At 40.1% G+C, this 14,780-nt stretch overlaps 1 protein-coding gene across 1 annotated transcript; it reads right to left on the bottom strand.

Annotated features, from left to right (window-relative positions):
- Positions 1-4,902: 4,902 nt before the first annotated feature.
- LOC115147644 (CMRF35-like molecule 8) lies at positions 4,903-14,025 on the bottom strand (the record flags this gene model as incomplete). The annotated part of the gene is made up of 5 exons (XM_029689928.1): positions 13,873-14,025; positions 9,825-10,160; positions 9,186-9,290; positions 7,887-7,991; positions 4,903-4,982 (listed from the first exon to the last, which is right to left on the bottom strand). Coding segments are annotated over exons 1-5 (666 nt in total), but the record flags the coding sequence as incomplete, so codon positions are not given.
- Between the last annotated feature and the right edge of the window lie 755 nt (positions 14,026-14,780).

Below are 14,780 nucleotides of genomic sequence, written 5' to 3'. Positions count from 1 at the left end.
ACAGGCTGGATCTCTGGGGAAGTTGACAGTATCATAGTGGAGACAGGCTGGGTCTCTGGGGAAGTTGACAGTATCATAGTGGAGGCAGGCTGGATCTCTGGGGAAGTTGACAATATCATAGTGGGGACAGGCTGGATCTCTGGGGAAGTTGACAGCAGCATATGTCACACTGTCTGGAACCTTTGTAGACGGACCAATATTGGAGTAGATGTCACCTGCACAAGGATTGATTGCAGTGGCTCAGGTGGTGGTGATGTCACGGGTTGTATCTGGGTTGTGATTGGTTGCTGTGGCGTAGATGGGGTTAGTGATGGTTCCTGTGTCTGGATCCTGGTTGGTTGTCATGGAGTCAGACACCAACGGTCTGGCAGAGTGTTTGGATGCTGAAGAGGAAAACAAACAGATTATTTATTTGTAATTTATCTTTGATACAGCCTTATTCTAAAAATGGATTCAATATATTTTTTTTCTTATCAATCTACACACAATACTACATAATGACAAAGCGAAAACAGGTTTTTAAACATTTTTGCAAAAAACAACAAAAATAAATCGTATTTACATCAGCATTCAGACACTTTGCTATGAGACTTGAAATTGAGCTCAGTTGCATCCTGTTCCATTGATCATCCCTGAGATGTTTCTACAACTTAATTGGAGTCACCTGTGGTAAATTCAATTTATTGGACATATAAGGTTCCACAGTTGAAAGTACATGTCAGAGCAAAAACCAAGCCATTAGGTCGAAAGGAATTGTCCGTAGAGCTCTGAGACAGGATTGTGTCGAGGCACAGATCTGGGGAAGGGTACCAAAACAATTCTGCCGCATTGAAGGTCCCCAAGAACAGTGGCCTCCATCATTCTTAAATGGAAGAAATTTGGAACCAACAAGAATCTTCCAAGAGCTGGCCGTCCGGCCAAACTGAGCAATCGGGGGAGAATGGCCTTGGTCAGGTAGGTGACCAAGAACCTGATGGTCACTCTGACAGAGCTGTGGAGTTCCTCTGTGGAGATGGGAGAACCTTACAGAAGGACAACGATCTCTGCAGCACTCCACCAATCAGGCCTTTATGGTAGAGTGGCCAGGCGGAAGCCACTCCTCAGTAAAAGGCATGACAGCCCATTTGGAGTTTGCTAAAAGGCACCTAAAGGACTCTCAGACCATGAGAAACAAGATTTTCTGGTCTGATGAAACCAAGATTGAACTCTTTGGCCTGAATGCCAAGCATCACGTCTGGAGGAAACCTGGAACCATCCCTACGGTGAAGCATGGTGGTGGCAGCATCATGCTCATCAGGATTGAGGGAAAGATGAACGGAGCAAAGTACAGAAAGATCCTTGATTTAAAACCTGCTCCAGAGCTCTCAGGACCTCAGACTGGGGCGAAGGTTCACCTTCCAACAGGACAACGACCCTAAGCACACAGCCAAGAGAACGCAGGAGTGGCTTCGGGGACAAGTCTCTGAATGTCCTTGAGTGGCCCAGCCAGAGCCCGGACTTGAACCCGATCGAAAATCTCTGGAGAGACCTGAAAATAGCTGTGCAGCGACGCTCCCCATCCAACCTGGCAGAGCTTGAGAGGTCATAGTTCCGTTTTTCATTTTAAATACAATTCCAAACAATTCTAAAAACCTGTATTTGCTTTGTCATTATGGGGTATTGTAGATAAATGAGGGGTGAAAAAAACGATTTAATCAATTTTAGAATAAGGCTATAACATAATAAAATGTGGAAAAAGTCAATGTATATGCATACATTCATTTGAGAGTTACTCACTTGATGTTTTCCTGTTTCTCCTCCATTTGTAGATCAGTAGCAGGATGAGTCCCACCACCAACACAGGACTCACACACACCATGATGACCACTTGGGTAACTGGTAGGAAGACAGACAGACAGACTGAGAAAATAACGATGTGATGAAAGAAGAGACTTAAAAAGCGAGTGATCCGAGTAACCTTAGCAACCTCGAGTTACATCACTTCCTGTTGGAAGAGAGAGATTTGTCCAATGCATGAACATACATAGTTGATTCCGTCAATATTATCCGATTGCATTATTTAACAGCATATTATAGTGACTGAAGGTCATAGAATGATGGCAAGTGACAGGTGTATCACACCTGTTCTCTGAGAAGGATCATACTGATGTCTCCAGATGCCATAAATGTTGTAGAGAGGTTTAGTAGGGTTGTGGAGACATTGGGTCTGGAGTTGAATGTTGATGTTTCAGGAGGAGCTGTATGTGAAAAGAAAGTATGGGTTAACACAAATACAGTCACCATTTTGTTTTACTGTTGCTGGAAATAACTCAGAAAGCCTCTAACAAACAAACAATGTTCAAGACAAGTGTGTGTTAACTTACCATCTGTAACTGTGAGATGCACCTCTTGGAATGTGTCCTTTATAGATCTGTCCACTCCACACCAGTAGGTTCCAGAGTCTGACTTCCTCAGGTCCTTGATGGTCACATAGAATAAACCTCCCTTGTCTTCTATACTGTATATATCTTGAGTTACATTCTTACTCCCATTAGTTTCAACCAGAATGTCTTCACCAGAACATGTCCCCTTGCAGAAGTATTTGTTGTTGTTTCCTGCCAATGTGAATGTGCAGCCCACAGTGACTTGTCCTCCCACCACCTCCTCCACATTAGTGACAGCTGACTCCACAACACACAGAGCTGTCAAACAGAAACACACAGTACAGTCACAACTGTTGACCTGTGAGATATACTTTAACCCTGCTCAAATCGAACTTGAACCCTGCTCAAATCGAACTTTAACCCTGCATAAATCTTACTTTAACCCTGAACATCTTACTTTAATCTTGCTCAAATTTGACTTGAACCCTGCTCAAATTTTACTTGAAACCCTGCTCAAATTTTACTTGAACCCTGCATGAATCAAACTTTAACGCTGCATGAATATTATTTTGACCCTGCTCAAATCTTACTTTAACCCTGCTCAAATCTTACTTTCACCCTGCTCAAATCTGCACACATGTTACTTACAGACAAATAATTACAAATAATTACCTAATTCATTATGTACTATATGATCCAGACATTAGTATAGAAACTGAGACAGACAAACAGACAGACAGACAGAACTTATATGAGAGGAGACAGCAGTAGACAACATGGATTATCTTCATTCTGGACAGTTACTCCTCAGTTACTATACTGTTAAAGTTACTTTATCACAGTTACTATACTGTTAAAGTTACTTTACTATCACAGTTACTGTACTGTTGAAGTTACTTTACTATCACAGTTACTATACTGTTAAAGTTACTTTACTATCACAGTTACTGTACTGTTGAAGTTACTTTACTATCACAGTTACTGTACTGTTAATGTTACTTTACTATACTACCAGCTAGCACAGGTCAACAACAGCTTGTCTGTCAGTTACTAGTTTGACAGCTGGGTGTTTCTGAAGAGATCTTTCTTATTTTTTGAAAGCTCCTTCCTCCTCTGACACCCAACTCCTCTCACTCACTCTCTCTATCTATCTCTCTCTCTCTCTATCTCTCCATGTCAGAGGTGGTGTTCAGGGGATGGGCATTTGCCTACACATCCTCATTTCTCTGAATTGACCTCAGTGTCTGGAGGTCTATATGTGCCGCAGAGTGAAACTGGTTTAAACCGGCCGGAGGTTAGACTTCTAAACCACCAGACAACTCAGCTTCCTGTAGGTGACTAAGTCTTAAAACTGTCGACTTCACTGTTACCATGTTTGTTTCAGCAGACGAGGAACACATTGTTGAGATGATGACAATATATACATCAGGTATACATCACTATATCGTATTACATTGATCCACATATATTTACTGTGATTGAAAAAGTATGCTCCAAAATGGATTTCCAAGTACAAATGTTACAGAGACTAACACTATCCTGTCTCAGTGTGAAGTTAATGGTGCCATCATTTTAGTTTGGGTCTGTTGTGTTTTGGGTTTGAATGGTGAAGTCTTGGGTTGTTGTATTGAGGGTTTGGTAGGTGGAGTCTTGGGTTGCTGTGTTTTGGGTTTGAATGGTGAAGTCTTGGGTTGTTGTATTGAGGGTTTGATAGGTGGAGTCTTGGGTTGTTGTGTTGAGGGTTTGGTAGGTGGAGTCTTGGGTTGCTGTATTGAGGGTTTTGATAGGTGGAGTCTTGGGTTGCTGTGTTGAGGTTTTGGTAGGTGGAGTCCTTGGGTTGCTGTGTTGAGGGTTTGGTAGGTGGAGTCTTGGGTTGCTGTGTTGAGGGTTTAGTAGGTGGAGTCTTGGGTTGCTGTGTTGAGGGTTTGGTAGGTGGAGTCTTGGGTTGCTGTGTTGAGGGTTTGGTAGGTGGAGTCTTGGGTTGCTGTGTTGAGGGTTTGGTAGGTGGAGTCTTGGGTTGCTGTGTTGAGGGTTTAGTAGGTGGAGTCTTGGGTTGCTGTGTTGAGGGTTTGGTAGGTGGAGTCTTGGGTTGCTGTATTGAGGGTTTGGTAGGTGGAGTCTTGGGTTGCTGTGTTGAGGGTTTAGTAGGTGGAGTCTTGGGTTGCTGTGTTGAGGGTTTGGTAGGTGGAGTCTTGGGTTGCTGTGTTGAGGGTTTGATAGGTGGAGTCTTGGGTTGCTGTGTTGAGGGTTTGATAGGTGGAGTCTTGGGTTGCTGTGTTGAGGTTTTGGTAGGTGGAGTCTTGGGTTGCTGTATTGAGGGTTTGGTAGGTGGAGTCTTGGGTTGCTGTGTTGAGGGTTTAGTAGGTGGAGTCTTGGGTTGCTGTGTTGAGGGTTTGGTAGGTGGAGTCTTGGGTTGCTGTATTGAGGGTTTGGTAGGTGGAGTCTTGGGTGCTGTGTTGAGGGTTTGGTAGGTGGAGTCTTGGGTTGCTGTGTTGAGGGTTTGGTAGGTGGAGTCTTGGGTTGCTGTGTTGAGGGTTTGATAGGTGGAGTCTTGGGTTGTTGTGTTGGGGGTTTGGTAGGTGGAGTCTTGAGTTGTTGTGTCTGGATTGGTGACTGGTCCTATGGAACAAACAACATATAATTAACGTGTGTGTGGTGTGTGTGTGTGTGTGTATATGTGTGTGTGTGTGTGTGTGTGTGTGTGTGTGTGTGTGTGTGTGTGTGTGTGTGTGTGTGTGTGTGTGTGTGTGTGTGTGTGTGTGTGTGTGTGTGTGTGTGTGCGTACTGTACACATGCAGTGCTGCAGTTGTGGTGTGCTGTAGTGGTGCAGTGGTGTAGTGGTGCAATGGTGTACTGCTGCAGTGGTGCAGTGGTGTAGTGGTGCACTGGTGTAGTGCTGCAGTGGTGCAGTGGTGTAGTGGTGTAGTGCTGTAGTGCTGCAGAGGTGTAGTGGTGCAATGGTGTACTGCTGCAGTGGTGCAGTGGTGTAGTGCTGCAGTGGTGTAGTGCTGCAGTGGTGTAGTGCTGCAGTGGTGTTGTACAGTAGTGTGTGTGTGTGTGTGTGTGTGTGTGTGTGTGTGTGTGTGTGTGTGTGTGTGTGTGTGTGTGCGTACTGTGCACATGCAGTGCTGCAGTGGTGTAGTGCTGCAGTGGTGTAGTGCTGCAGGGGTGCAGTGGTGCAGTGCTGCAGTGGTGTTGCACAGTAGTGGTGCAGTACTGCAGTGCTGCAGTGGTGCAGTGGTGTAGTGCTGCAGTGGTGCGGTGGTGTAGTGGTGTAGTGCAGTAGTGCTGAGGTGGTGCAGGGGTGCAGTAGGTATGCTCGGCCCGCCCGGTGAAGGAAAGGCACCCTGTGGGAAAAAGTCTATGAGAAACAGTGACATGTACTCTGAATTACCTAAAATTATAAGTCTTTCACAGTCAGGCAAATCCAAGCTGTACTGTGCTGGCCTGGATATTTTCTTCTCACTAACATTTCTAGAATGAGTATCTAGGTCAACTCATCTAGGCTTTTTCTTGGCTCAGTGTCAGCTTAGTTCTGTGGTGTGTAAACCACCACTGTGTTCTTGTGTTCTGAGTTCCTACAGTACCTCTCTTCCCACTACAGAGCCAAGCTGGACTAGGCTGGCCTGGTAATTCATTCAACTGAAGCCTGGAACTGAACTGACATTGAAAATGTGAAAATAATCAATCAGATCCAGCAGTGTAAAAAGTCTATGTTCTGAGAAATGTTCTTGTTTCTTACAACCTTATGCTTATCACATTAGCCTACTCTAGCTCAACAGTCCCGTGGACTGGACACTGATCCCGAAGAAGTTTCAAGCTACAGTACATGGCTAGTTTATTCCTGAATGATTTAAAGTTCATATTTTATTTAATAGCATGTTGTTGAAATGTTGAACACTTCTGAGATCTCTTACTGATACGGCGAATAGCTCCATTACACTACTTTGATACGTATCAGTGGGATTAAGATATCAGTATACTCCACTACACTACTATGATACACATTAATGGGGATTAAGATATCAGTATACTCCAATAAACTACTTTGACACATGTCAATGGGGATTAAGAAGTCAGTATACTCCACTACACTACTTTGATAAGTATCAGTGGGGATTTAAAAGTCAGTATACTCCACTAGACTACTTTCATACATGTAAATGGGGATCAAGAAGTCGTTATACTCCACTACACTACTTTGATATGTATCAATGGGGATTAAGAAATTGGCATACTCCATTACACTACTTTGATACACATTAATGGGGATTAAGATATCAGTATACTCCATTACACTACTTTGATACACATTAATGGGGATTAAGATATCAGTATACTCCACTACACTACTTTGATACACATTAATGGGGATTAAGATATCAGTATACTCCACTACACTACTTTGATACACATTAATGGGGATTAAGATATCAGTATACTCCACTACACTACTTTGATACACATTAATGGGGATTAAGATATCAGTATACTCCACTACACTACTTTGATACACATTAATGGGGATTAAGATATCAGTATACTCCACTACACTACTTTGATACACATTAATGGGGATTAAGATATCAGTATACTCCACTACACTACTTTGATACACATTAATGGGGATTAAGATATCAGTATACTCCACTACACTACTTTGATACACATTAATGGGGATTAAGATATCAGTATACTCCACTACACTACTTTGATACACATTAATGGGGATTAAGATATCAGTATACTCCACTACACTACTTGATACACATTAATGGGGATTAAGATATCAGTATACTCACTACACTACTTTGATACACATTAATGGGGATTAAGATATCAGTATACTCCACTACACTACTTTGATACACATTAATGGGGATTAAGATATCAGTATACTCCACTACACTACTTTGATACACATTAATGGGGATTAAGATATCAGTATACTCCACTACACTACTTTGATACACATTAATAGGGATTAAGATATCAGTATACTCCACTACACTACTTTGATACACATTAATGGGGATTAAGATATCAGTATACTCCACTACACTACTTTGATACACATTAATGGGGATTAAGATATCAGTATACTCCACTACACTACTTTGATACACATTAATGGGGATTAAGATATCAGTATACTCCACTACACTACTTTGACACATATCAATTGGGATTAATGAAGAAGTCATTATACTCCACAACACTACAGTGTTACGAATAAATGGGGATTAGAAAATCAGTATACTCCAGTACACTACTTTGATATGTATCATTGGGGATTAACAAATCGTCATTCTCCATTACACTACCTTGATACGGAATAAATGTGTATTAGGAAATCAGTATACAACACTACTTTGATATGTATCAGTGGGGATTAAGAAGTCAGTATAGACAAAAAAACGTATGTGTACTACACCATGCATGCACGCACATACATTTAGTACATACACACATAAATACATACATACATAGATACAAACATATCTACGTATGAGGGTTACTCACTTGATGATTTCCTGTTTCTCCTCCATTTGTAGATCAGTAGCAGGATGAGTCCCACCACCAACACAGGACTCACACACACCATGATGACCACTAGTGTACCTGGAACTACAAATACAAGATAATCACATTCCTCTCAGACCCTTCTCCTTCCTAAACTACTGTAATAGTTTCCTAACCACCTAGTCCTCCTACTGTATCAGTAGGACACTAAAGAACATCAGATCACCTAGAACACACAGACCAACACCAGAGAACATCAGAACACCTAGAACACCCAGACCAACACCAGAGAACATCACATCACCTAGAACACCCAGAGACAGTACACAGGCATAATGTTACAGTGATGCTACATTTAGCTAGTCTCTACTGTACTGTACTTCTGTGTTTCTTCCATTTCAGAGGGAGGGAGGAAGGAAGACAACATTAGACAGAGAAACAGGTGGGTGTTGAGAAGAGCAGAAATAGAGAGGAATTGTTAGTGATGAGATATCAATAGTCACAGTCAGATTATTCAGTATTTTATAAAGTATCAGGCAAAGTCAATGTGGTTCTTTTTATGGTTCTATTACAGTGTGATTCTTGGTAGTTGTAGTCCATGTTACAGTATGGTGCTTGGTAGTTGTTGTCCATATTACAGTATGGTGCTTGGTAGTTGTAGTTTATCTCATGTTGTGCTGAGGGTTCATTATGTTACCTTGGTAATGTTCACCATGTGTGTTATGTGTGCTCTAGAGAGATAGTGTGTGACTAATGTGTGTGAGTTTGAGAGTGTGTGTGTGCATGCGCCTGCATACTTGTTTATGTTTGTATGGTTCCGAGACTGAAAGTACTACCCTCTCTGTGTGTTTCAGAGGAAGTGGTGTGAACCTTGACCTTGAGGCCCTGACGTTCTTATTGTCATAAACACACAATGACTATAACTACTAGTCTCTAAATACTGCACCTCTCTGAGTACAGTTGCAATACTAAAGATAATGACTATAACTACTAGTCGCTCAATACAGCACCTCTCTGAGTACAGTTACAATACTAAAGATAATGACTATAACTACTAGTCTCTCAATACAGAACCTCTCTGAGTACAGTTGCAATACTAAAGATAATGACTATAACTACTAGTCTCTCAATACAGAACCTCTCTGAGTACAGTTACAATACTAAAGATAATGACTATAACTACTAGTCTCTCAATACAGGAGAGGAAGAGATATGAGAAGGGGGTGAGGAGGAGATGTGAGAGGGGGGAGAGTACAACGGTGGAGAAGGGGAAGATGTGAAGTAATGAAGGTAATATACCTGCAGAGTTTAAGGGGTCAGTTTCCATGGTGATGTTTATTGATGGGTGTGTCGTGGAGAGGAGAGGTCTGGAGGTGATGGAGCCAGGGTTGGGAGGAACAGGAGCTGAGAGAGAGAGAGAGAGAGAGAGAGAGAGAGAGAGAGAGAGAGAGAGGATGCGAGAATGCGGTAATGCGAGAATGCGCCTTCGTACTTGTTCATGTGTGTGTGGTTTGGGGTGTGTGTATCCGAGGCTGAAAGCGGTACCCTCTCTGTGTGTTTCAGAGGACCTTGAGGCCCTTGACCTTGAGGCCCTGATGTTCTTATTGTCATAAACACACAATGATTATAACTACTAGTCTCTCAATACAGAACCTCTCTGAGTACAGTTACAATACTACAGATAATGACTGTAACTACTATTCTCTCAATACAGGAGAGGAAGAGATATGAGAAGGGGGAGAGTACAGCGGTGGAGAAAGGGAAAATGTGAAGTAATGAGGGTGATATACCTGCAGATTTGTACCTTGTCAGCTCAGGGATTCAAACTTGCCACCTTTCGGTTACTAGTCCAAAGCTCTAACCACTAGGCTACCCTGCCGCCCCATATAATCCTGTGTACACACTGATACACACTGATAGAACGTCTTAGACACCAACCTCTGTCCACAGTGATCCTGACTTCAGTCTTGTTATACCACCACCATGTGTTTATTTCACACCAGTAGGTCCCTGAATCCTCTAGGGTCAGGTTAGTGATGGTCACAGTGAAGACTCTTCTCTCTGTGTCGTCATACAGAGAGAATCTCCCTTTATGAGTCCACGCTGGGTGCTGATGCATTTTGGTTTGGATTACGTCAACCTGGTAGGCCCAGATCCCTTTAGAGAGGTACTTCTGGTATGTCTCAAACCCCCGGTCATAAGGACACTGAATGCTGGAATTTCCTCCTTCTTTCCATCTCTTTGTGATCACTCTTGACATCACACAGCTCACAGCTATGAAACAACCAAGGAAACACGCTCACATCATCTCTATAATAACAGTTGCAATAGTCACCATGTTTAACAGACAGTCAGGTAAGGGAGATAGTTGAGTGACAGGTAGAGAATGTTTAACAATCTGGGACTGAGTGATACAGTACATTTCTGTGTTCAGGACTACAGCAATACAGTAAAACAGTGTTGAAGGGTAAAGAAAAGTACAGTATTGATCACTGTAGCATAAGAATTGAGTGATGTGTTCAGTGAGTAACACAGTTCAATATGGGGTGTGTATTAATGTATTGAGGTCTAATTGTAACAGTTCAATATGGGGTGTGTATTAATGTATTGAGGTCTAAAATTAACAGTTCAATATGGGGTCTGAATTAATGTATTGAGGTCTAATAGTAACAGTTCAATATAGGGTGTGTATTAATGTATTGAGGTCTAAAATTAACAGTTCAATATGGGGTCTGTATTAATGTATTGAGGTCTAATAGTAACCGTTCAATATGGGGTGTGTATTAATGTAATATATTCTAATAGTAACAGTTCAATATGGGGTGTGTATTAATGTATTGAGGTCTGATAGTAACAGTTCAATATGGGGTGTGTATTAATGTATTGAGGTCTAATAGTAACAGTTCAATATGGGGTGTGTATTAATGTATTGAGGTCCGATAGAAACAGTTCAATATGGGGTGTGTATTAATGTAATATATTCTAATAGTAACAGTTCAATATGGGGTGTGTATTAATGTATTGAGGTCTGATAGAAACAGTTCACTATGGGGTGTGTATTAATGTATTGAGGTCTGATAGTAACAGTTCAATATGGGGTGTGTATTAATGTATTGAGGTCTAATAGTAACAGTTCAATATGGGGTGTGTATTAATGTAATATATTCTAATAGTAACAGTTCAATATGGGGTGTGTATTAATGTATTAAGGTCTGATAGTTACAGTTCAATATGGGGTGTGTATTAATGTATTGAGGTCTAATAGTAACAGTTCAATATGGGGTGTGTATTAATGTAATATATTCTAATAGTAACAGTTCAATATGGGGTGTGTATTAATGTATTGAGGTCTGATAGTAACAGTTCAATATGGGGTGTGTATTAATGTATTGAGGTCTAATAGTAACAGTTCAATATGGGGTGTGTATTAATGTAATATATTCTAATAGTAACAGTTCAATATGGGGTGTGTATTAATGTATTGAGGTCTGATAGTTACAGTTCAATATGGGGTGTGTATTAATGTATTGAGGTCTGATCGTTACAGTTCAATATGGGGTGTGTATTAATGTATTGAGGTCTGATCGTTACAGTTCAATATGGGGTGTGTATTAATGTAATATATTCTAATAGTAACAGTTCAATATGGGGTGTGTATTAATGTATTGAGGTCTGATAGTAACAGTTAAATATGGGGTGTGTATTAATGTAATATATTCTAATAGTAACAGTTCAATATGGGGTGTGTATTAATGTATTGAGGTCTGATAGTTACAGTTCAATATGGGGTGTGTATTAATGTATTGAGGTCTGATAGTAACAGTTCAATATGGGGTGTGTATTAATGTAATATATTCTGATAGTAACAGTTCAATATGGGGTGTGTATTAATGTAATATATTGTAATAGTAACAGTTCAATATGGGGTGTGTATTAATTTATTGAGGTCAAAGAGTAACAGTTCAATATGGGGTCTGTATTAATGTATTGAGGTCTGATAGTAACAGTTCAATATGGGGTGTGTATTAATGTATTGAGGTCTGATAGTAACAGTTCAATATGGGGTGTGTATTAATGTATTGAGGTCTAATAGTAACAGTTCAATATGGGGTGTGTATTAATGTAATATATTCTAATAGTAACAGTACAATATGGGGTGTGTATTAATGTATTGAGGTCTGATAGTTACAGTTCAATATGGGGTGTGTATTAATGTAATATATTCTAATAGTAACAGTTCAATATGGGGTGTGTATTAATGTATTGAGGTATAATAGTAACAGTTCAATATGGGGTGTGTATTAATGTAATATATTCTAATAGTAACAGTACAATATGGGGTGTGTATTAATGTATTGAGGTCTGATAGTTACAGTTCAATATGGGGTGTGTATTTATTTATTGAGGTCTGATAGTAACAGTTCAATATGGGGTGTGTATTAATGTATTGAGGTCTGATAGTAACAGTTCAATATGGGGTGTGTATTAATGTAATATATTCCAATAGTTACAGTTCAATATGGGGTGTGTATTAATGTAATATATTGTAATAGTAACAGTTCAATATGGGGTGTGTATTAATGTATTGAGGTCTAATAGTAAGAGTTCAATAATGGGTGTGTATTAATGTAATATAGTCTAATAGTATCAGTTCAATATGGGGTGTGTATTAATGTATTGAGGTCTGATAGTAACAGTTAAATATGGGGTGTGTATTAATGTAATATATTCTAATAGTAACAGTTCAATATGGGGTGTGTATTAATGTTTTGAGGTCTAATAGTATCAGTTCAATATGGGGTGTGTATTAATGTATTGAGGTCTAAGAGTAACAGTTCAATATGGGGTCTGTATTAATGTATTGAGGTCTAATAGTAACAGTTCAATATGGGGTGTGTATTAATGTATTGAGGTCTGATAGTAACAGTTCAATATGGGGTGTGTATTAATGTATTGAGGTCTAATAGTAACAGTTCAATATGGGGTCTGTATTAATGTATTGAGGTCTAATAGTAACAGTTCAATATCGGGTGTGTATTAATGTATTGAGGTCTGATAGTAACAGTTCGATATGGGTTGTGTATTAATGTAATATATTCTAATAGTAACAGTTCAATATGGGGTGTGTATTAATGTATTGAGGTCTGATAGTAACAGTTCAATATGGGGTGTGTGTTAATGTATTGAGGTCTGATAGTTACAGTTCAATATGGGGTGTGTATTAATGTAAAATATTCTAATAGTATCAGTTCAATATGGGGTGTGTATTAATGTATTGAGGTCTGATAGTAACAGTTCAATATGGGGTGTATGTTAATGTAATATATTCTAATAGTAACAGTTCAATATGGGGTGTGTATTAATGTATTGAGGTCTAGGAGTAACAGTTCAATATGGGGTCTGTATTAATGTATTGAGGTCTAATAGTAACAGTTCAATATGGGCTGTGTATTAATGTATTGAGGTCTGATAGTAACCGTTCAATATGGGATGTGTATTATTGTAATATATTCTAATAGTAACAGTTCAATATGGGGTGTGTATTAATGTATTGAGGTCTGATAGTAACAGTTCAATATGGGGTGTGTATTAATGGATTGAGGTCTGATAGTAACAGTTCAATATGGGGTGTGTATTAATGTATTGAGGTCTGATAGTAACAGTTCAATATGGGGTGTGTATTAATGTAATATATTCTAATAGTAACAGTTCAATATGGGGTGTGTATTAATGTATTGAGGTCTGATAGTAACAGTTCAATATGGGGTGTGTATTAATGTAATATATTCTAATAGTAACAGTTCAATATGGGGTGTGTATTAATGTATTGAGGTCTGATAGTTACAGTTCAATATGGGGTGTGTATTAATGTAATATATTCTAATAGTAACAGTTCAATATGGGGTGTGTATTAATGTATTGAGGTCTAATAGTAACAGTTCAATATGGGGTGTGTATTAATGTAATATATTCTAATAGTACTCACCACAGAGGAGGCTGATGTTGACAGCCATGAGATTCCTCATTCTGCTCTCTGGCTTCCCTCCTATGTTGTAAAAATTATACTGTTCTCCACTCACTCCAGTCCTCTACCAGTCACTACCAGTATAGTCCCAGATACTCAGACTCTCTACCAGTCACTACCAGTCTAGTCCCAGATCCTCAGACTCTCTACCAGTCACTACCAGTATAGTCCCAGATACTCAGACTCTCTACCAGTCACTACCAGTCTAGTCCCAGATACTCAGACTCTCTACCAGTCTAGTCCCAGATACTCAGACTCTCTCCCAGTCACTACCAGTCTAGTCCCAGATACTCAGACTCTCTACCAGTCACTACCAGTATAGTCCCAGATACTCAGACTCTCTACCAGTCAATACCAGTATAGTCCCAGATACTCAGACTCTCTACCAGTCAATACCATTCTAGTCCCAGATACTCAGACTCTCTACCAGTCACTACCAGTCTAGTCCCAGATACTCAGACTCTCTACCAGTCAATACCATTCTAGTCCCAGATACTCAGACTCTCTACCAGTCACTACCAGTATAGTCCCAGATACTCAGACTCTCTACCAGTCAATACCAGTATAGTCCCAGATACTCAGACTCTCTACCAGTCAATACCATTCTAGTCCCAGATACTCAGACTCTCTACCAGTCACTACCAGTCTAGTCCCAGATTCTCAGACTCTCTCCCAGTCACTACCAGTCTAGTCCCAGATACTCAGACTCTCTACCAGTCAATACCAGTCTAGTCCCAGATTCTCAGACTCTCTCCCAGTCACTACCAGTCTAGTCCCAGATACTCAGACTCTCTACCAGTCACTACCAGTCTAGTCCCAGATACTCAGACTCTCTACCAGTCACTACCAGTCTAGTCCCAGATACTCAG

This window comes from Salmo trutta, chromosome 14, assembly GCF_901001165.1.
Source record: "Salmo trutta chromosome 14, fSalTru1.1, whole genome shotgun sequence".
NCBI lineage: Eukaryota > Metazoa > Chordata > Actinopteri > Salmoniformes > Salmonidae > Salmo > Salmo trutta.
Note: the sequence above shows the minus strand (reverse complement) of the source record. Positions and strands in the feature narration are given on the sequence as shown.